The sequence below is a fragment of the Oryx dammah genome, unplaced genomic scaffold (genome assembly GCF_014754425.2).
Source record: "Oryx dammah isolate SB20612 unplaced genomic scaffold, SCBI_Odam_1.1 HiC_scaffold_12, whole genome shotgun sequence".
Taxonomy (NCBI): domain Eukaryota; kingdom Metazoa; phylum Chordata; class Mammalia; order Artiodactyla; family Bovidae; genus Oryx; species Oryx dammah.
In genome coordinates, this window is record NW_024070196.1 from 69,116,644 (window position 1) to 69,137,106 (window position 20,463).

The window sequence follows — 20,463 nt, forward strand, 5'->3', positions numbered from 1 at the left end:
CCTCCGGGCAACCTGACAGCCCTCCCCTCAACTCTGTTTGCCCAGCTGGAGTCAGGGGGGGACTGACTGGCTGGCCACAGACCCTCTCCCCTCCCCCCAGATGGGAGGCCACATTCCTGAAGCCACTTCTGAAAAGCTAGCCAGCATGGGGCTCTGTGCCCCGCCTCCCCACCCAAGGACCACCCAGACCCTCTCCTCTGCCAGGTGGCAGTCCAGTCAGCCACCAGTGTCAGTGCCCGGCCAGAAAGCTGCTTCTGCCCTCGCCCCCTCCTTTACTGCAGGATGTCCTCAAGGGCTGCCCTCTGACCAGGTGCCTGACCCCACCCTGGGTCTCAGTTTCCTCCCCTGCGGAGCGTAGGAACTGGGTTTCCTGGGCTCCTCAACACGACCCTTGCCAGATTCTGTGGAAGAAATTAAGTCCTTGACCCCAGGCCTTGAGCACAGAGTTCTGGGTCTGCAGCTTCAAGGAGAGTGACGCAACCAGATTCCATGGGGACATGATCAGGCGTGACAGCTCGCTGGGGAGGGAAGTGGGAGCTGGGGATGAAGAATGCAATTTCTGTGCCCCAGGCGCCCTTGCCCGGCAGGCAGGCAGGCATCGTCTCCCTCTGCCTGTGCACCAGGCTTGGGGACTGAGACGGAGTCATGAGCGTCCTCGCGAGTAAGAAAACCCCTCCAATCGGAATTTACAGAAGAGGAAAATTAAGGTGGGACTTTGTCTGACATCGTTAAAGAATTTTTCTTTTTACAGCTTTCCCCTTAATGCCTGACATCAATTTAGTGAGTTTAGTTTACACATTGTCTCTTGAAGAAAACAAGTGCATCTTTGTATTCTAAAGCAACCCTTGTTCAAAAGGGAGAAACTCTTCTTAACCCTGCCCACCTTCACAGTCATATTTGGCAGCTGCCTTGGGTCCCCTGGGATTCTCTCTCTGCTCTGAAAAATGAAGGACTCAGATCAGGTGAAGGTTCCCAGCTCTGCAGCCCACGTGGCTCCTCAGGCACACAAGCCCTCTTCCATTAGCTGCAGCACCACGGCACAGATTACTTGAAACCACAGGCTTTCTGGCTTCTGGTTGGAACCGAGTCAGCACACTCTGGCAACACTTATTTCTTGCTGATCAGAGGCTCATTATGTGTTTGGTTAATTTTTTCAAACAGGATAACAACCTATTTATTCCATAATAATTACAGCTTAATTGACAGCCTGTTTCAGTCTGCGGGGTCTACAGGAAGGAGGGGTGATAAGGGGTCTGGGGTGGAAGAAGGCTGAGCTCTGGTAGACCGGAGTCTCTGGGCCCCTGCTCTATCTGCCCCCGCCACCCATTCCGGCCCAGAGGAGGTGTGGCAGCCCCAGTCGTGACACTCAGGCCAGAGCAGAGAGATCTGCCCGGTGCCCCGTCCACCCCAGTCTACTCAGAGGCAGAGGCTGGAAGAAGCTTCTCCCACTCTGCTTTCTGCTCAGTCAGAGGCTAAGGACGAGCAGCCAGCCAGGCCCTCAAGCAGGACGTGGGAGGGCTTGTTCTTTAACCTGTGTAAATCCGCGGTAACAATGGCTGTTCTGGCGCTCTCACCACCTAAGGTGGAAAATTTACCTGTAAACATTCGGTCTGAAGAATTTTCATGTGACTGAGGGCTGGGCCTCTGTCTTATCTCACTTGGCTTCTCTCAGCACCTTGCTTGTTCCATCTTGCACACCCTCCATGAACAGTAACTGTTTCCTAATTGGTCAGAATTGATTATAATCAATTGATTTTTAACTGGCTAGATAAATAATTCATTTGGGGACCTTCCCTGTTTCCAGAAATCTGTTTGGTTCTGGGCCAAGAAAAAGGTCCCTGTTGCTTGGGCCTGGGAGAGGGAGGGCTCTGTCTCCTTTCACCCTGGTGTTCTCCAGTCGGAGAGGGAGGCGGGGAGATGAGCACTTTCTGGGCCAGGCTCGCGCTGGGCGCTGGGCGTCTGTACGTGGTTTAACTCTCATCATCACCAGTATGCGAATGAGGACACTGAGGCTCAGGGTCATGAAGTAACCGGCTTCAGGTGACTCAGATAGTGAGTGGCAAAGACGGAATGTGGACCCAGGTCTTAAGTTATTTATGAAACTTTAAGTTTGATGATTATTTTTTAACCAGTATGTTCCCTGCTAACTCCAAAGGCTTTTGCTTGGATCTGAGCCTCCCACTGAACCGACCATCGGGGTTTGGTCCACACTAGCTGCCCAGGCTCTCCATAGCACTCAGGGAAAGTTCTGGAGGTTGTTAAAGCCCATGGCTGGAGAGTCTCTGCTCCATTCACTGCTCTGGAGAGTGTGTTGGCTGATGCCTTGGCCCTGGGGTCTGGCTCCACCGCCAGCCCCACCACCTCCAAGCTCGATGCCCTGGGCCTATAGCCAGGGCACATGCTAACTTTCACTTGAAACTTCGGAAAACTGAAGGCTGGGAAAGGCTTTGGGGAGAAGGTATTGTGGCCATGGCCCCTGAGGACTGAGGTGGGATTCTGCTCAGTCACACCTTACATTCCCAGAGTGCGTTTTGGACCCTTTCAATAGGTGCAGAGTCTGCCGGGGGCCAGCCTCCCATGGACTCAGCGGAGGAGGAGAGTCATTGTGCCACTTAACGTTGGGTCCTTGGGCTTCAGGAGAAGCACCAGCAGGTGTTGACACAAAGGGACGCGCGCTCTCAGGGCTCCAGCCTCTGTGTCTTCACAGACCCGAGGCCCAGCTTAGTGGACGTGCTGCGCCATGAGGCGCAGGCACACGTTGGTGCAGATTCCGGCTCTGTCATGCGTGTTCCGGGCGACTTCACAGAAGTGACTTGACTCTGCTTTTCAGTCTCCTAGTCTGAAACAGGGCTAATCCTATCACCCTGCAGGGTGCGGTCAGGGTTAGAGCTCATGTAAGTTAGGTGTCTCCTCGAAACAGGTCACCGTGGCTGCTGTGAACATTTAAGCGAGTCTGCCCCAGCAATGTCCCCGGAGGCCCAGAACCACTTGTGTCCTGTGTAAAGCAGCCTGGGGGCCCACAGCCTGGCCTCCTGTCAGGCGTTCAGCTTCCTGTTCTTCAGAGATGCCTGTGGCGGCCGGCCCTGGCTGAGCAGCCGGCCGTGCCCCGCAGAGGCATTCCTTGACTCAGATGTGTGCAGGGTGGTGTCACGCTCCGGCCAGGTCGTCTTCCCGGGAGGCCGGCACGTCTGGCTCCTGCATGCCTGCACTCGCCCCTCTCCCTGGCCCCCTCCCGGGCCTGGCCTGGGCTACTTGCAACAGACAAAAGCAAGATATTGGCAGTGGAGAGGAGGATGTGTTTGGTGCTCCCATGCCCTGCAGCGCACATACCATGGCAGGGGTGTAACAGGGCCCCGGCCAGCGGTTGGTGCAGGTTCGTCTGCAGCAGCTCTCCTCCACCTCAGACAGGAGAGGGGCAGGCGGGGCCCGGCGACCAGGAGCCACGGAACCTCAGTGCTCCCACCTGGACCGCTGGTGCTCACCACGCCCACAGTGTTCACTCTGGAAATGTTTGCTGAGGGCTTACTCTGAAGGCCCTTTGCACAGTGCTGAGTCTCGCAGGGGTGAGTGGGACACTGGTCCTCTCCTCAGTGAAGGAAGAAGGTAGGTACCCAGATGCTTTACAACAGAAGGTGGGAGCATGAAGGCCTGCCCCTGGTGCCGGCCCCTGTGCCGGGCACGTCACCACCTCCCAGAACTGAGTTCTGTCCTCACTGCCTGCCTGAAAATAGGTGATGTTGCCACTGCAGAAATGAGGAGCCGAGCAGCTGGCCCGAGATCACCCGGGGGCGGGGCGGGGGGAGGTGCGTGGTGCTGAGATTGGAGCCTTGGAGCATCCAGGGGAAAGTCTAATACCCTCAGTCTACAGGTGGGGACACTGAGCCCAGAGAGGGAGAGGGGCTTGTCCGGAGACATGTGGTTACTAAGAACCTGAACCTGGTGTCTCCTTCCCAGCTCAGAGCACATGTAAAAGTGTGCCTTTAAAAAAAAAAAAAAGTGTGCCTTTTATGCTGAGAGGAGCTGGAGTTGTGTGCCCAGAACGGGGGTCTTCCCCTCCACCTCCTATAACTCGTGGTCTGCACTGAGCCATCCTGGGTACTTCATATCCATACTCGTCTACCTGAAATTCAGCAGCCGAAGGACAAGTGAGAAACGCTAAGGGTGGGTGGCTGATGGCAGACACCCCATCTCGGCCTTTCCACCTGCAATGTTAATCAAGTTTTGTTTAGATTTTCTCTTCCTCCACTCATTATAAGCTCTTGGAAGTGGAGGAGGGGACCCTGTATAATCTATCTTTTCTATCTGCAGCACCTACCAAGTTACTCTAAGAACACACTTGCTTTGCCCTTCACAGTTTGCAGAAGACTTTGCTCTTTATTAACTTACTTGTTCATAGTGGCTCTTTGTAGTAGATGCTATGGGTCACATTCTGTCAGTGAGAAAAAGCTAGTAAGAGAAGTTGTCCAAAAACCGCCCAGCTAATGGCAGTAAGTGGCCAATAACAGGAGCTTCCATTATCATCATCACTCGATAGCAGTGGACACTACAGCATTCTTATAGTGCTAGGCCTTTTATATAAGCTGTCTTATTTTAAAAAAATATTTTTAGCTCTGCCACACAGCTTGTGGGACCCTAGTTCCCCAAGCAGAGATCGAACCTTTGCCCCATACAGTGGAAGCACAGAGCCCCAGCCACTGGACCGCCAGGGAGGTCCCAAACTGTCTACTTTAAAACGTATTATTTTATTTTCACAGTAGTCTATCTTACAGATAAGGAAGCTGGGTCAGAGAAGTGAAATAACTTGCCCAAGATGACATAACTAGTAAGCGGCAGGTCAGGATTCAAACCAAGAACAGTTCCACCCTGCCTCTCAGAAAGCAAGGAGAGTGTGGGTGCCCTGAGGCCTCGATGACAAGAGCGGAGTCTGCTAACTAGGAAGAGGGAGGTGGAACAGGCTCACCCAGCTGAGGGGCTCTTAGCTCTGAGTGCCAGGGTCAGACGTGAGGATGATCGCGTGTGTAGGCATGACCCCGGAACACCCCCAGCCTGAGCAAGTGTGGAGCTTCACAGCCCAGTGACTGGAGGAGACAGGAGCTCTGGGCTCTCACACACATGTTACATGGTGCTGATGGAGGTTTTCTTCCCCTCATTATTTTATTTTGAAAAATTTCAGATCTATAGAAGAGTTGAAAGACTAGTTGAAAGAACACTCATATATCCTTCACCTTAGATTCATCACTTGTTACATTTAAGCCACTTTATATGTCTGTATACACACATACACAAGAGTTTTATTTTCTACTTATTTACAAGTAAATTGCAAGTAAAAGGAAATCAGTCCTGGGTGTTCATTGGAAGGACTCGTGTTGAAGCTGAAACTCCAATACTTTGGCCACCTGATGCGAAGAGCTGACTCATTTGAAAAGACCCTGATGCTGGGAAAGATTGAGGGCAGGAGGAGAACGGGACAACAGAGGATGAGATAGTTGGATGGCATCACCGACTCAGTGGACATGAGTTTGGGTGGACTCTGGGAGTTGGTGATGGACAGGGAGGCCTGGCATGATGCGATTCATGGGCTTGCAAAGAGTCAGACACGACTGAGTGACTGAACTGAATTGACTCTCCTTATTAGTTTACTATTTTTCTTCTATAAATTCTTCTATATAGGCAAAGTATCATTATTGCATCTAAAAAATTAACAGTAATTTTGCATTATAATCTAATGTATAGGCGAAATTCAGATTTCCTCAGTTCCAAAAATGTCACTCTTGTCTGTTTTCATTTTCAATCCAGAATCGAATCCAAGGTTTAGTTGTTGTATTGGGGGGTTTCTGTGTCTCTGGGCTTTTCTAGTCCCTGTGCCTTAACTTTTCAAAAGAGAAAAGACCAGTTGTCTTATAGAATGACCTTCCCTTTCTAGATTTGCCTGATTGTTTCTATATACTTAATCTGTTTTTCTCAAGGATGCTCATAGGTAATGCTGTCGGAGATGGGTAGGTTCTGAAGAGTGGAGGTCACTGAGCTTCTTTGGTTCATTGAGGTATCGGTCTTGACCAGAAGTTCTTAACTGGTGCATGAATGGCCTTCAGTCCTATGACATGTACCCCATACCTAAATTATATGCACATTTTCCTCATATGTGTATTTTTTGGGGAGAGGCTTCTTACTCAGTTACTAAGTCATGTCCAGCTCTTTGCAACCCCATGGAGTGCAGCACACCAGGCTTCCCTGCCTTCCACTATCTTCCAGAGTTTGCTCATTAAATCTGTGATGCCATCCAACCATCTCATCCTCTCTGTCACCCTCTTCTCCTCTTGCCCTCAATCTTCCCCAGCATGAAAGTCTTTTCCAGTGAGTTGGCTCTTTGCATCAGGTAGCCAAAGTATTGGAGCTTCAGCTTCAGGGTGAGTCCTTCTAGTGAATATTCAAGGTTGATTTCCTTTAGGATTGACCAGTTTGATCTCTTTGCAGTCCAAGGGACTCTGAAAAGTCTTCCCCAGCATCAGTTCAAAAGCCAAGAGGTTTCTTGGCTCTTATCAAATTATCAAATTCTCCAAGGACTTCAAGACCCAGAAAGGTTTAGGTTTCTGTTCTTGCCTTGCTTTTCAGGTGTTCTGAATGCCAGGATTCTCTCACCAACTGGTACTACGAGAAAGATGGGAAGCTGTACTGCCACAAGGACTACTGGGGGAAGTTTGGGGAGTTCTGCCATGGATGCTCTCTGCTGATGACGGGGCCCGTCATGGTGAGTGCGTCGCTCCATTTCTACCCCCTCCGCCGTCAGAGTTCATTGGCAGTGCCTACGGTTCCCTCTGGCCATTCACCTTCTGTCTTCCCATCAGCTGAGGCCTCTCCCTTTATTTATTCAGTCACTTAACAGATGATTTTTAGGACCTATTAAGTGCCAGATATGATCCATCTCTCAGAGACTTAACAGTCCAGTGTTGGGAGGGCTGGGCAGGCAAGGAGGGGAGACGGTGAGATGGGATGGGGCCCTAAAGGGGAGCGTGAGCCTCCCTCCTGGGGATGATGACTTCTGGGGGCCTGTGCCCATGGCTGAGACCAGGAGTTTTTTTCTTACAATCTCAGAAATGACAGGGAGGGACTTCCCTGCTGGTCCAGTGGTTAGGACTTATCACTCTCACTGCCAAGGGGCTGGATTCTGTCCCTAGTTGGAGAACTAAGATTCTGCAGGTCACACAGTGTTGACAAACAGAAAGACATGACAGAGAGGCACCAATCCAGCCCTTTCTCTGGAAGCTCTGGGATGGGGAGGGCAAAGGTCAGCGATGACTGGGCAGGGATGGTCTGTATATCCCTGATGGGAGGCCCCTCACCCACGCCGCCCTCCACTCCGGCAAAAGTGACAACTCATTTCCTCCCCGCGTCTGCCCACCCTTCTCCCCACCTGCCCACAGGTGGCCGGGGAGTACAAGTACCACCCAGAGTGCTTCGCCTGTATGAGCTGCAAGGTGATCATCGAGGATGGGGACGCATACGCCCTGGTGCAGCACGCCACCCTCTACTGGTAAGAAGGTGGCCCCGTGTCCCTCCTTCCCGACAAGGGTGGCTGAGCGGGAGGGGGACGCGGCAGTGTGGATCAGGCAGGAGGACTGCTGGGGTCTCAGTGCACTGATTATGTTCCTGTCACAGTGGTGGCTCTTGACCAGCTCTGAAAGCTGTGAGCAAGATAATGAACGTCTCTGCCCTCTGTCCTTACCTACTGGGAGAATAAGCATACTGCCCTGCAGGCCTCCCAGAGGGAGACGATGGCTGGGAGGGGACTCTCTGAGGGGGAGCCCAGGATGTTAAAGGCAAAGGCCCCTTAGAACTCACTCAGCCTAGCTGCCTCGGTTGACAAAAAAAGTCAGGCTGAGGCCCAGTTCTTACCTTGAGTCAGAGGCAGAGAACCCAGGCTGCTCATTGTGAGCGACCAGCTGGGATCGGGCAGGGCAGTGAACATGGGGCCATGCGCTCTGCCGCTGGAAGGCTCATCGTTGCTGGGGGCTTCCAGGTGGGGCTCCAGGATCTCAACCCCCTTTCTGCTCCTCCCCACAGTGGGAAGTGCCACAACGAGGTGGTGCTGGCACCCATGTTTGAGAGGCTGTCCACGGAATCCGTCCAGGACCAGCTGCCCTACTCTGTCACACACATCTCCATGCCGGCCACCACCGAAGGCAGGAGGGGCTTCTCCGTGTCTGTGGAGAGTGCCTGCTCCAATTACGCCACCACTGTGCAAGTGAGAGAGTGAGTGCCTGGGGTGGGGGTTCTGGAGCGGAGCACACGGCAGGCCTCGGAGCCCCCGCATTCACATCGCGTCTCTTCTCCTGGGCTCATGTCTTTCCAGGGCCACGCCTGGGCCCTGGCATTGACTGCCCTCACCCACCACCGCGGCCGCTTCCCGCCAGATACTAACACCAGAACCGCTCACCTTTCACGGGTCAAGTTTCACATCATGTTTGCTCTTTGAAATTATCTGGCTTGGTTATGTTTGTTTATCATCTGTCCCCTCACGAGTTCCCTGTGGAACTTAGTCCGGTTCATTGCTGCACACCCAGGGCCTGGAGCAGTGCCTGGCACATAGTGGGTGCACATGGATTGTTGTTTCATTGGTTAAGTGAGTGAATGGAGGAAGGAGGAGAAAGAGGTAAAGACTCCATGCTGTGTCCAGGCCGGCGACCGGATGGGGAAAGGGTCTGTCCATCTAATACCAGTCGTGAGGAACTGTGGCTCCCAGCCCTGTAGACGGTGATCATGTGCTTACTGTGTGCCGGGTGCTGGGTGCTCACAGCAGAGGGGGGTCCTGGGGCTGGGAAGTCAGAGGGAGGTGAGGTCTGCTCTAAGCCTGGGGCTGTGTTCAGGACAGAGGTGGGGGTCTGTGGCTGTGTCTGGTATAGATTGAGTGGTTGGGAGTAGCCAGAAGGGGCCTGTTAAGTCACAGAGAGCCTAGATCATGAGGACCCAATGGGTCTCTTGAGGGATTTAAGCAGCAAGGTGACACGACCAGGTCAGCGTTTTAGAAGCATCGCTGCTGTGGAAGTGGGACGGGAGAGGGGCAGGCCTAGAGGTGCAGAGACCAGTTAGGAGGCTGATGCATGGAGCGAGAGACAGGTGTTGGTAACCATGATGATGGAGCCTTCTTCAGGACTTGAGGATTGGGGGTCTGCGAGGGAACTCCCGAAGCAGGGAGTGCCGTCTAGGTTTCTGGCTTAGGCCTCTGGGTGATGGGGTGGGACCTCTCCCTGAGTGGCCTGGGCCTTGGGGGCCAGTTGAGGCCCAGGGCCTGGTGAAGCCCTCCCTGCACAAGTGAAATTGGTCAGGCTGTCTTTAAAGATGCCTCTGCCCTGCCTCCTCTCTTGTCCGGCCCAGGGTCAACCGGATGCACATCAGTCCTGACAACCGCAATGCCATCCACCCTGGGGACCGCATCCTGGAGATCAACGGGGCCCCTGTGCGCACGCTCCGCGTGGAGGAGGTACCACGTGTCCTGTGGAGGGCGGGGAGCGGACCGTGAACAGACCCTCTTTGTCTTGCCACTGAGCCTGTGCGCACTGGTGAACCCCTCTGTCAGCCTGGCTTGTTCCCAGGGCAGCAGGGATGGCTGGCCATGTTGGGGAGTGCCAGGCTGTGGGCAGAGGGCATGGTGTGGCCAGCGGCCGCCGGAGGCCACAGCAGGCTCTGGTCCTCTGGCCTGACAGTGGGTGGCCCACGATGGGACACCCTGCAGGGCCTGCCTCACACCGCTCCTGGCCGCAGGTGGAGGACGCCATTAGCCAGACGAGCCAGACGCTGCAGCTCCTGATCGAACACGACCCCGTCTCCCAGCGCCTGGACCAGCTGCGGCTGGATGCACGGCTCTCTCCCTGTGCACAGAATGACAGACACGCGCACACCCTCAGCCCCCTGGACACCAAGGAGAACCTGGAGGGAACGCTGAGGAGACGCTCCCTGAGGTGCCCCGTCCTGCCCTGGCTCTGTGCTGCCCCACGCCCAGCTCTCAGACAAGTGGAGCTGGCTCTCTGAGGCCAGCAGAGTTAGGAAGGGAGCCAGCTGGCCAGGGGAAGGCAATGAAGATTGTGCTGACCCAGCGCCCCCCGAGGATAACAGTTCATAGCCAGGGCCCATGTGTGATCTGACCCAGCTGTCTGCCAGCTTTCCCTAGAAACCAGAGTGTAGTTGCTAAGTCATGTCCGACTCTTTGCGACCTCATGGACTGTTCCCTGCCAGGCTTCCCTGTCCATGGGATTTTCCAGGCAAGAATACTGAAGTAGGTGGCCATTTCCTTCTCCAGGAGAAGCCAGAGGGTCAGGCTTTGTCCACTGAACTCTGAGCTGGGCAGGAGGCAGCGGTGCTGGATCCCAAAGGGTGACAAGGCCTGTGGGGGGAAGCGTGGGGTGCTGAGGCTGGACAAGGGGCACAGATAAGCGTAGATAAGGATGTTGAAAACCAGAAAGCAAAAAATGAATGCACGAGGGGGTACCAGAAGTCCCTTCTTTAGGAAGTCAGAGTGACAGTCACCAAAACCATTGGCTGCTCTATAAAAATGTCATAAACATAGTGGCTCTTTTGCTCTAAAAGTCATACACACTTATTAAAGTTCAGGAAATACAGGCAGGTACTACAGAGCTGTCCCCTTTGCTCGTGTTTTGGGTGGTAGTGGACTGTTGCTCTAAGCTGTCGGGGCCATAAATCAGGCAGTCATGGAAGGTGGTGGATTCCCATCAATCCATCGACACTGCTGCCATCTGGTGGAGTCTAGTCCCTCACTCGGGGTGAGAGGTGCTCAAGGTTCCCACTTTGTGGGTGATTTTCCCATGCTTACATAGACTCCGGATGTCTGCCGCCCCCAGACGACACCTCTGTCCGATGTTGGAGTCCCCCTCCCCCGTCCCAGCACCCTGACTGCAGACGTTGGAAAGACCGGGGTGGCCCTGAGGTTCCTGCCTCCAGGCTTCCATGCTGGGTCTCTGAGGGCTGCCCTGTCCCCACCCTCATCCCTCGTCCCCCTCCCGCCTCCGCAGACGCAGTAACAGCATCTCCAAGTCCCCCGGCCCCAGCTCCCCCAAGGAGCCGCTCCTGCTCAGCCGTGACATCAGCCGCTCAGAGTCCCTGCGCTGCTCCAGCAGCTGCTCGCAACAGATCTTCCGGCCCTGTGACCTGATCCACGGCGAGGTCCTGGGGAAGGGCTTCTTCGGGCAGGCCATCAAGGTGAGCGCTCCTCACGCTCCGCCCTTCTGCCCCCCAGCCCTCGCACCCTCCTCTGGGGATTTTCATCACTTGCCCTCCCAGGCCACCTGAAGGCAGCGTTGCTGCTGGTGTGAGCTTGGGGGACCTGGAGCACCGGGTGGGACAAGGTCGCCTGTGGCCCCCCCATCTCTGGTCAGTGAGTGTTTCTTAGGTGCCCAGAGGCCTCGGTGTGGGAGTGGCTCCTGCCTCCCTGCTGAACAGTCTCGGGGACTAACCTCTCTCTCTCTCTCTCCTCCTCCTCCTCTGCTGAGAGCTGGGAGGGGGGGTCAGGTAAGCCATGTGTCTCAGCCTTCGGGGCCATGGGGCTAGAGAGCTTCCTCACAACCCCCCCAGCTCCCTGGTGCATGTCTGTGGCACTGACCCTCTTGCCCCCCAGACTCCTGTTCCCCGAGAGACACGCTTCTGGGTCAGATGACCAGAACTCCCGCTTGGCTTGGCAGTACCCCTCCCCCCCCCTCCCCCCCACACGCCCCTTTTGTGGGTTCTCCCCTCTCCTCCGTGCATGCCCAGCTCTCCGGGGAGGAAGGTGTGCTCCCTTCTGAGGCCTGTGCTGTGTTCCGCACTTGAACTGTCAGTCTGATCCGGCCGATGACGTCAGCGTGTCCTCCAGGGCATGGGATGGCCAGCGACAGATTTGCACGTAGTTCCCCAGAAGGGCCTCTGTTCTCTGCACCAGTGACAGTCACCCTCCTTTTAGGTGACACACAAAGCCACGGGCAAAGTGATGGTCATGAAGGAGCTGATCCGTTGTGATGAGGAGACACAGAAGACTTTTCTAACTGAGGTAAGGAGCGGGGTGGGGGCTAGGAGTTTGTGTCACTGTTGAAAGAGGGAAATTGATCCTAAAGAATGACTTCAATCCCAGCTTTCAGCACCAAAAAAAAAAGATGTGAAAGGAAGCTTAGTTTGGAGTCGTTGGTTTCTTAAGGCAGAACAGACCATTAGAGGAATGTCCCTGACCCCCCTGTAAATGATGGCACATTATTTGTACAAAAAACACTGAGGACAGCATGAACTGGTACAGTGAGCTGTGCTTCACGGAGCTCGTGGAGTGTGGGGTGAGCACAGACGCTTTGGAGCAGCTCGACGCTGGACACCCCACCGGGCCAGCCTGGCACCTTAGTGTCCTTCCCCGCTGCCCCACAGGATGCCGCCCTCCTGGTTTTCCGCCTCACTCTGGGGCCCTGCCTCTCCAGTTCCCCAGATGTAGCTCTTAGAAAGGCAGGGTCCCAGGTGCGAGGCCTGGGAGGCTGTCCCCATCCACTTGGGGGTTTCTTCCCCAGCACCCGAGACAGGAGGGGGAGACGCAGGGCACGGGTGTCACACTGACTCCCCGAGGGAGGGGGTGAGGAACAAACCAGGCCCCGCCCTCGCGGCCTCCCCGCCCTGCAGGTGAAGGTGATGCGCAGCCTGGACCACCCCAACGTGCTCAAGTTCATCGGCGTACTGTACAAGGACAAGAAGCTTAACCTGTTGACGGAGTATATCGAGGGGGGCACGCTGAAGGACTTCCTGCGCAGCGTGGTGAGCACAGTTCCCCCAGAGTCCCTGAGAACCTTGAGGGGTCATCAGTGGGGCCCCTGTGTCACCACTGCTCTGGAACCACAATGATCAGAGAGACCCTCTGCCTTGCCTGCAAAGGGCCTTGGTGGGTGGGACTGGGCACAGGCAGGGAGGGTTTACTGAGGATCACATTGACCCACGGGGCCTGGACCACCAGTAGACAAGGCCCAGCGGCCTCTGACGGGCCTTCCTCCATCCTGCAGGACCCGTTCCCCTGGCAGCAGAAGGTCAGGTTTGCCAAAGGCATCGCCTCTGGAATGGTGAGTCCTGCTGACATCCCTGCCAGCAGAGTGGGTCTGGGAGGAACTCGGACAGGCATCTGCTGAGGCTGGTGTGTGGGTGCTTAGTAGGGGTTAGCAGTGATGAGAGAGGGGCTGACATCGAGGAGGCCAGAAGGAAAAGGCAGGCACGCACCATCATGGGGGTAGGTGGTACAGGAGAGGGGTGGACACCCCCTGAGGAGGGGCGGCAGGCAGGTTGGAAAGAGATCCGTGGGCGTGTGAGCAGCTCCAGGAGCCCAAGGGAGGGAACCGGTGTTGTGGCAGGGGCCGGGGGGTGGTTCTGCGTGGGAGGGTGGCTGAAGAGCCAGAGGCGGAGGCCTGGATGGGGAAATAGCAAATATAGACTAGTCTGGACACATGAGGGTAGGAAGAGGGAGAGGTGGAAGTCAGAGCGCTGAGGTAAGAAGATGTGGTACATCCACACAGTGGCGTGTGACTCAGCCACGAAAAGGATTAAGTAAGGCCATTCGCCGCTGTGGACGGACCTAGAGATCATCACACTGAGCAAAGTCAGTCAGACACAGAAGGACAAATATCACCATACCGCTTATGTGTGGAATCTAAAACAACGGTACAAATGAGCCTATTCACAAAAGGGAAGTAGACTCACAGGTGTAGAAAACAAACTCATGGTTGTCAAGGGGGGAGGGATGAATTGGGAGGTTGAAATCAACATATATACACTACTATATATAAGATGGGTCACTATTAAGAACGTACTGAATAGTACAGGGAAGTCTTCTCAGTACTCTGTAATGACCTGTATGGGAAAAGAATCTGAAAGAGTGGATATATGTATATGTGTAACTGATTCACTCTGCAATACACCTGAAACTTAACATAGCATTATAGATCAACTACACTCCAATAAATTTTTTTTTTTTCTAAGTGAGAGCACTGAATGCTAACCACTAGACCACAGGGAAAGTGTGGACAGAGAGGGAAGTGTGTGTTGGGAGCACAGATCAGCTGGGCCAGGAGGTGGCCACTTCCCCTCTCACAGCAGGAAGGACCCAGGGTGGCTAAACCCAGAGACTGGGTGGGGGTAGCCTAACTCTGAGTGAAATAGGTTGGGGGCCGCTCACTGGGCCCGGAGGGTTGGGAACTTCAGGACAGAGCAGCGCCTGGGTTGGGATCGGCGAACAGGGGCTGCTGGGCAGAAGATGGCAGCAGGGAGAGGGGAAGCCCTCGGCCTTCTGTTGACACTGGGATGAGGAGTGACGGCAGGAGGGCCCTGGAGTCCGGGTTGGGTTCTGAAGCTGGCGTGGGGGGTGGGGGGTGTCCTGGGGGAAGAACGGGTTTTGGGGCCCCCGAGTCTCAGAGTCAGCCTCTAGCCGATCGACTGGCCGTGGGCCTCAGCTCCTACCTCTGGTTCCAGGCCTATTTGCATTCCATGTGTATCATCCACCGGGATCTGAACTCGCACAACTGCCTCATCAAGCTGGTACGTGCCCCCAGGGCAGCCCTCCTGGCTCCCGTGTTGCCAGCGAGACTGCCTGGCCCCTCTGGCTTTAGATCAGAGGTACCGCCTCGGGCTCCTGTCTTCTGGGGGATCCCTGCACATGCAGACAAACCCCACCTCCTCCCAGTAGCAGCCTTTGAAATCCTCTGGTTGGAAGGGACTTGAAGTTCCTCAGCTGTTTGTAGAGCCCTTCACTTCTCCTGGTTTTGCCCCTTGTTGGGGGAAGCAGCTCCCCAAGGACCCCATTTTGCAGCTGTGGCACCTGAATCCTCAGCCCGAGGCCACAGAGCTACTAAATTCACAGGGACGGGTTTGGGGCCAGCCTCCCTCTCCCCTGCGGGTCAGCTCTGCTCGCTACAGTGTTACTCCTGTTGACTTGCAGTGTGGCTTCCTAGGTGTCCACTCACTGGCCCTCTGGACTCACACCAAACAGTCTTAATCCCTTTTCCACATGTCTGCCTTGTAGCTATTTGAAGATCTTATCTCCCCTTCGCCCACCACCCCCACGGAAGGCCTGTATCTTGTCTTTTTCTGTCTTATCCTGGTTCTAGCTTTAAATCTTTCTGAGAACAAGGCAGGATGAGAAAAAAAGCAAAATAAAAGAAATCCTCTGTCCTGCCTCTTGAGTTGCACTCTCCAGGTCCAGGACCTCTGCTGAGAACACCCTCTAGGTCTGGGGAAGGCAGTGGCACCCTACTCCAGTACTCTTGCCTGGAAAATCCCATGGACGTAGGAGCCTGGTGGGCTGCAGTCCATGGGGTCGCACAGAGTCATACACGACTGAAGCGACTTAGCAGCAGCAGCCATGCAGAAAGCGCAGACTGAGAAAACAAACACCACGCCCCATTTGTCAAGACACCCCTTGGTCATAAGCCTCTTCTCTCCTCTTGGGACTGTCCGGTCCCCGTCCCGTCGTCCCCCGCTCCCCAGGGCTGACCTGACCCTTGTCCTATCAGGACAAGACCGTAGTGGTGGCTGACTTCGGGCTGTCACGGCTCATAGTCGAGGAGAGAAAGAAGCCCCCTGTGGAAAAGGCCACCACCAAGAAGCGCACCTTACGCAAGAATGACCGCAAGAAGCGCTACACGGTGGTGGGGAACCCCTACTGGATGGCCCCCGAGATGCTGAACGGTCAGTCCTGACCCCCCGGAGGGGAGGCGGGGCCGCGTCTCGCAGCAGAGCCCCAGGGTGTGTAGACCAGGTACCGGGAGCCGGGAGTGCATGGTTTTCATCCCATGCCAGACTGGACCTTGAAGACGCCCCCCTCCCTGAGATCAGGCCTGCAGGCTGGCTGGCGCCCCGTCCTGGGCCCACGCTGAGGTCTGACCGCGGCTCCTGTGCCCCAAGGGGTAGCTGAGCGCTCAGGCGCTTTACTGCCTGTTCTCGCTCCGTGCTGAGAACTGAGGTGTGCTGCCCCCTCGTGGCTGAGGCGCAGACCAGCTGGAGATGCTGGCCGGGCCTCCTGAGCCAGACAGGGCCATGAGACTGCATAAGTGGCCCACTGCAGCCATTTCTGAGGTCTTTAGCCAGAGAGCGCACAGGAGGCAGTGCCAGAGTCCAGGCGCAGCCTGGCCCAGTTCTCGTTCACTGTCCAGTGTGACTTCACCCTGGGCAGTGTTGTTTCATGAGACCTCTCTGAGGCTGACTGAGGAGCGGTGGTTTTCAGACGGGGTCTGTCCCCACAGCCTTAGAGGCACCCCCATAGAACCTCTCCTAGCCCTGGCTCTTGGCTCTGACCTGACCTGGCTCCAGACGCAGTGCAGAGCAGAGACGGGACCAAACCTAACAGCCTGCTCTCCTGTGTTTCCGAAGGAAAGAGCTACGACGAGACGGTGGATGTCTTCTCTTTTGGGATCGTCCTCTGTGAGGTGAGCCCAGCGCGGAGGCCAGGCCTGAGGCAGCAGGCCTGGCAGCCCGGCCCCCCAACTGGGATGGGTGCTCCTCCTCCTAGGATGCGTAGTGCCGCAGTCAGCAGGAGCAGAGGGCCGTGTCGGCTATCGTGGGTCTGTGGACGCGTTCGAGTCTCACTGCTTTAAAAATACCGTTCGGTCTAGCAGAAGTCAGTTGAGCATCTACTCTCTGCAGAGCCCTGGGCTGGCACCAGAGGGCTTCAGACATGAATCAGATCCAGGGCCTCCCTTCTCAGGGCCTGAGCTCCAGCACAGGGCAGGGCGGGGCTGTGTGGAAGCCGCCCCTCCAGGGGCCGGTCAGGGGCGTCGTGCTTCTGCACTGAGGCTCCTCCAGATTCTCTAGTGAGGAGACAAGCCTGCATTAGCAAGATACGGAGAGACGCGAGGGGGCAGCCCTCTCAGCTGGGTTTTTACCTTCTTCCTCTTGTTTATTTGACTGCGTCTGTCCTTATTTACAGCACGCAGGCTCAGTGGTTGCAGTACACAGGCTTGGTTGCCCCGCAGCATATGGGATCGTAGTTCCCTAACCAGAATTGAACCTGTGTCCCTGCATTGCCAGATGGATTCTTAACCACTGGAGCACCAGGGAAGCCCCTGCCTCCCACTTCTGACCATCCCTCCTGTCCTGTGCCCGCACCAGCACCCCCCTCCCCCACCACGTGGCTGCACCATCCCTGACCACTGTCTTTCCACCTGCAGATAATCGGGCAGGTGTATGCAGATCCTGACTGCCTGCCCCGAACACTGGACTTCGGTCTCAACGTGAAACTCTTCTGGGAGAAGTTTGTCCCCACAGACTGCCCCCCAGCCTTCTTCCCCCTGGCCGCCATCTGCTGCAGACTGGAGCCAGAAAGCAGGTCAGAGTCCACGCCCCTCGCCCAGCCCGCATGGTCCTGGGATGCTCGCCCCAGTCCTCAGCCATCGCCAAGCTTTTCCCTTGGGCTCACGGATGTAGCCATCAACCACTGAAGCCACCTGACAACCCTGACGTGTCAGTAGGCAGGGAGGGAGACCGGGGTGTTGTAGCAAGTGACCCAGAGACAGTGTTAAACTTTAACAGCAGGAAATTCACCCAAACCTATATACCATGCTAACACTGTCTTCAAGTTTCCATGTTCCCATGTCCATGTCCAAACATTTTTTTTTTTTTCACATAGTTATCTTAGAGAAAAGTTTGACATTTTGGTTTGCATTTTTGTCACTACACAGTATTCGGATCATTTCTGTTGACTGTGGAATTCACTAGGAAACCGTAGGAACATACATGTGCAAATGTTCAGGGTTTTCCAGTTCCTCCGTACAATAGGTATCACAGTGAGCATCTTTATGCATTAGCCAGTTTTTTCCTTTAAAGAAATATTTTTAAAATTATCTTTAGTATATGAGAACATGTATTTAATATGTGAGAAAGCGACAGATACTATGGAAAAAGGACTCAAGCCAAGCAAAAAGGGTTGTTCAGGGTGCAAGTTACCATCTTTAAGATGGTGCTCAGAGTAGGTCTTGCCAAGAAGGTGACAAGATGTTTAAGCAAAATCGAGGAGATGGGGGAATGGACCTGAGCTGTCTCCAGAGCCAGGTGTTCTCTTTTTCCTTGGGGTGAGCTGCCAAGACTGTGAGAAGCCCCACCCGGGGCAGATCCCATCGATATGGAAACGACTTTCAGTCTCAAGACTGAAAGGATCTTTAAAAGGGCACTTAGTCCAAACCCACCTGTGATTGCATTTTCTCTGAGACCTGGAAGGGGCTTTTCTTCTCCTGGACTTAATTTTCAAGCCGCTGAGCCAGACCCACCTCTCCCTGTGTTATCACCTCTCATCTTTGCAGCAGCCCGTGCAGTCATAGGACCCTGTTTCCCACTGAGGCACACCAAGGGTAAGGGCTTGCCCAAGGTCAGACACCCAGGAAGTGGGGGAGCCACAGGCCTGGGTGCCTTCCTTGCCACCTCACTGCCCGCTCCCACCCCCATAACTCGCCTGTCTCCTCCTCTCTTTCTAGACCGGCATTCTCCAAACTGGAGGACTGCTTTGAGGCGCTGTCCCTGTACCTGGGGGAGCTGGGCATCCCACTGCCCGCAGAGCTGGAGGAGCTGGACCACACCGTGAGCGTGCAGTACGGCCTGATCCGGGACTCGCCTCCCTAGCCCTGGCCCAACCCCCTTCCGGGGCCCTCCCCCAGCCAGCACTGCCCCTTCTGTGCCTATCCCTGCTGAGGGCAGGGCCGGCCAGGCCTCCTGGGGATCGGCAGCTCATTTGGAAGCAGGACTGGCCATCCTCCTACGTCCCCGGAGGCAAGCGGGCACAGCACCAGGGAAACGTCCCCACAGGTCCTGGAGCCCGGTTACTGTCTGTAAATCCAGCACTCGCCTGGAAGCTGTGAAGAAAAACAAAGCCTGGTCCCTGAGCCAGGAGGAGTCTGTTACTCGTGACCACTGGGGAGCGCCTTGGCAGTGGATTCCCAGAGGCTCTTGCTGACACTAACCAGCGCACCCTGGACCTGCTGGGCAGGCTCCCGGGTGCACCGCCGGCGGGCCCTGATGCCTCTGGTTTGGCCGGTGCAAGAGGACTTCTCGTGGAGTGTGGCAGAGAGTGCAGCTGTCCGAGGACGGGAAGCTACCGCAGTGCTCCCTGGCCCTGGCGCGTCCCACCCTCCCCTTGGCAGCGTTGAGGGAGTGGGCTGTAAAGCGTCTCCTGGTCGGTTTGTGGTGGGTCCGGCCAGGAGTCAGGAGCAGGGCTGGTTTCTGTTCGCCTCCTGGGCCCCTGGGCCCCATCGGCTCGAGGGGGAGCCTCCGCTTGTGTTCCCACGCTGAGCTCCGGACTGGCAGGGAACTCACGGGCGCTTCCTTCCTGCTGGCGACAAGCAGTCACCCAGGCCGAAGGCAGAGGCCCCGCCCTCAAAAGCCCTGGTGTTCTGGCTGCTGTCATTTGCACGCTCACGTGTGCTTCATCCAGGAGCCCGGGCTTGTGTGGGGCGGGCTCTGGAGGACACTGGCGTGGCAGGCCCAGCATGTGGGGTGTGGGCTGAGGGCTGACCTTGCACCATATCTGCTAAGTGAGGAGTGGGTTTGGGACCTTACTGCGGCGTGAGTGGTTGTGCTGGGGGTGGGGGCGGCTGGGTGATGCGGGAGAAGGCGGTTGCCGTTCAGACTGTCTTGGTGTTGTACTTGTGGGGGTGATACGTGAAACGCTGTACATAGACCTGATGAGCTGCGGGACTAGGTGTTGCCTCTGGCCAGAGTCTCCTTGCTGCCGCGGCCCTGCTCAGGTGTGGTGTGTGCGGGCCCTCGCCCTGGGCTCCCGGCAGCAGGGAGGCCGGCATCGTGCGGCTGGTGCTGCCTCGGTGGTCCCCACAGGAGTGGGGGTGGTGGGCCCAAACCGGGCCGTGGAGCAGACCAAATAAATTAAGCAGTTAATGTGACTGATGGTGAGGAGAGTGAGAACGCGACTTGCGGCCTGGTTCAGGGAGACGTACGTGGAGGGTGCACTGGCCACTTTGAGGCCCCGGCCATGTGACCCCCCAGCAGAGGTTTGCGTGCTCTGACCCTGCCTCCTTACACAGAACACCCACCTGCTCCAGGGGACGTGTGCAGCCCACTGGAGGCATCCAGGCCTCAGGGCAGGTGACCCACCGCCTCCCAGCCATGCCATCCCCTCAGGGCCACCCAGGCCCACCTCCGGCTGTCCTGGAGTCCTCTCTGCAGGGCTGGGTGCCACCTTAACAGAGGGAGGAAGTGTGTGCTCATCACCCCTGCCCCTGGTGTCTCCTTCCAAGAGCTCGAGACCTGTTTCTTGCATCTGCACACAGGGCCTGTGGGGTGCCGGCTGGGCCAGGTGATGCCATCTGGCTCGTGGGATCCTGGGCACAGCACGTGTCCACAGACCCAAAGGTGGTTTCTCCTGAAGCTGGCCGGAGTCAGGGCCAAGATCTGGTTCCTGGAAAAACACACGCTAGGGTGCCCCTTGCTGGTAGCAGTATAGAGTGGTGACTGGATACAGGC

At 56.0% G+C, this 20,463-nt stretch overlaps 1 protein-coding gene across 3 annotated transcripts in view; it reads left to right on the forward strand.

Annotated features, from left to right (window-relative positions):
* Nucleotides 1-19,883, forward strand: part of LIMK2 (LIM domain kinase 2) — a 53,380-nt gene extending 33,497 nt beyond the window's left edge. For all 3 annotated transcript variants that reach the window (XM_040251121.1, XM_040251123.1, XM_040251122.1), the window contains 14 exons: nucleotides 6,613-6,748; nucleotides 7,422-7,531; nucleotides 8,062-8,250; nucleotides 9,373-9,478; nucleotides 9,760-9,956; nucleotides 11,025-11,211; nucleotides 11,948-12,034; nucleotides 12,643-12,774; nucleotides 13,017-13,073; nucleotides 14,473-14,538; nucleotides 15,513-15,687; nucleotides 16,369-16,424; nucleotides 17,166-17,323; nucleotides 18,465-19,883. In XM_040251121.1, coding sequence (XP_040107055.1) covers nucleotides 6,613-6,748; nucleotides 7,422-7,531; nucleotides 8,062-8,250; nucleotides 9,373-9,478; nucleotides 9,760-9,956; nucleotides 11,025-11,211; nucleotides 11,948-12,034; nucleotides 12,643-12,774; nucleotides 13,017-13,073; nucleotides 14,473-14,538; nucleotides 15,513-15,687; nucleotides 16,369-16,424; nucleotides 17,166-17,323; nucleotides 18,465-18,609 — 1,801 coding nt within the window. In that variant the 3' untranslated portion in view covers nucleotides 18,610-19,883. The remainder of the gene's footprint in view (nucleotides 1-6,612; nucleotides 6,749-7,421; nucleotides 7,532-8,061; nucleotides 8,251-9,372; nucleotides 9,479-9,759; nucleotides 9,957-11,024; nucleotides 11,212-11,947; nucleotides 12,035-12,642; nucleotides 12,775-13,016; nucleotides 13,074-14,472; nucleotides 14,539-15,512; nucleotides 15,688-16,368; nucleotides 16,425-17,165; nucleotides 17,324-18,464) is intronic.
* Nucleotides 19,884-20,463: the final 580 nt, after the last annotated feature.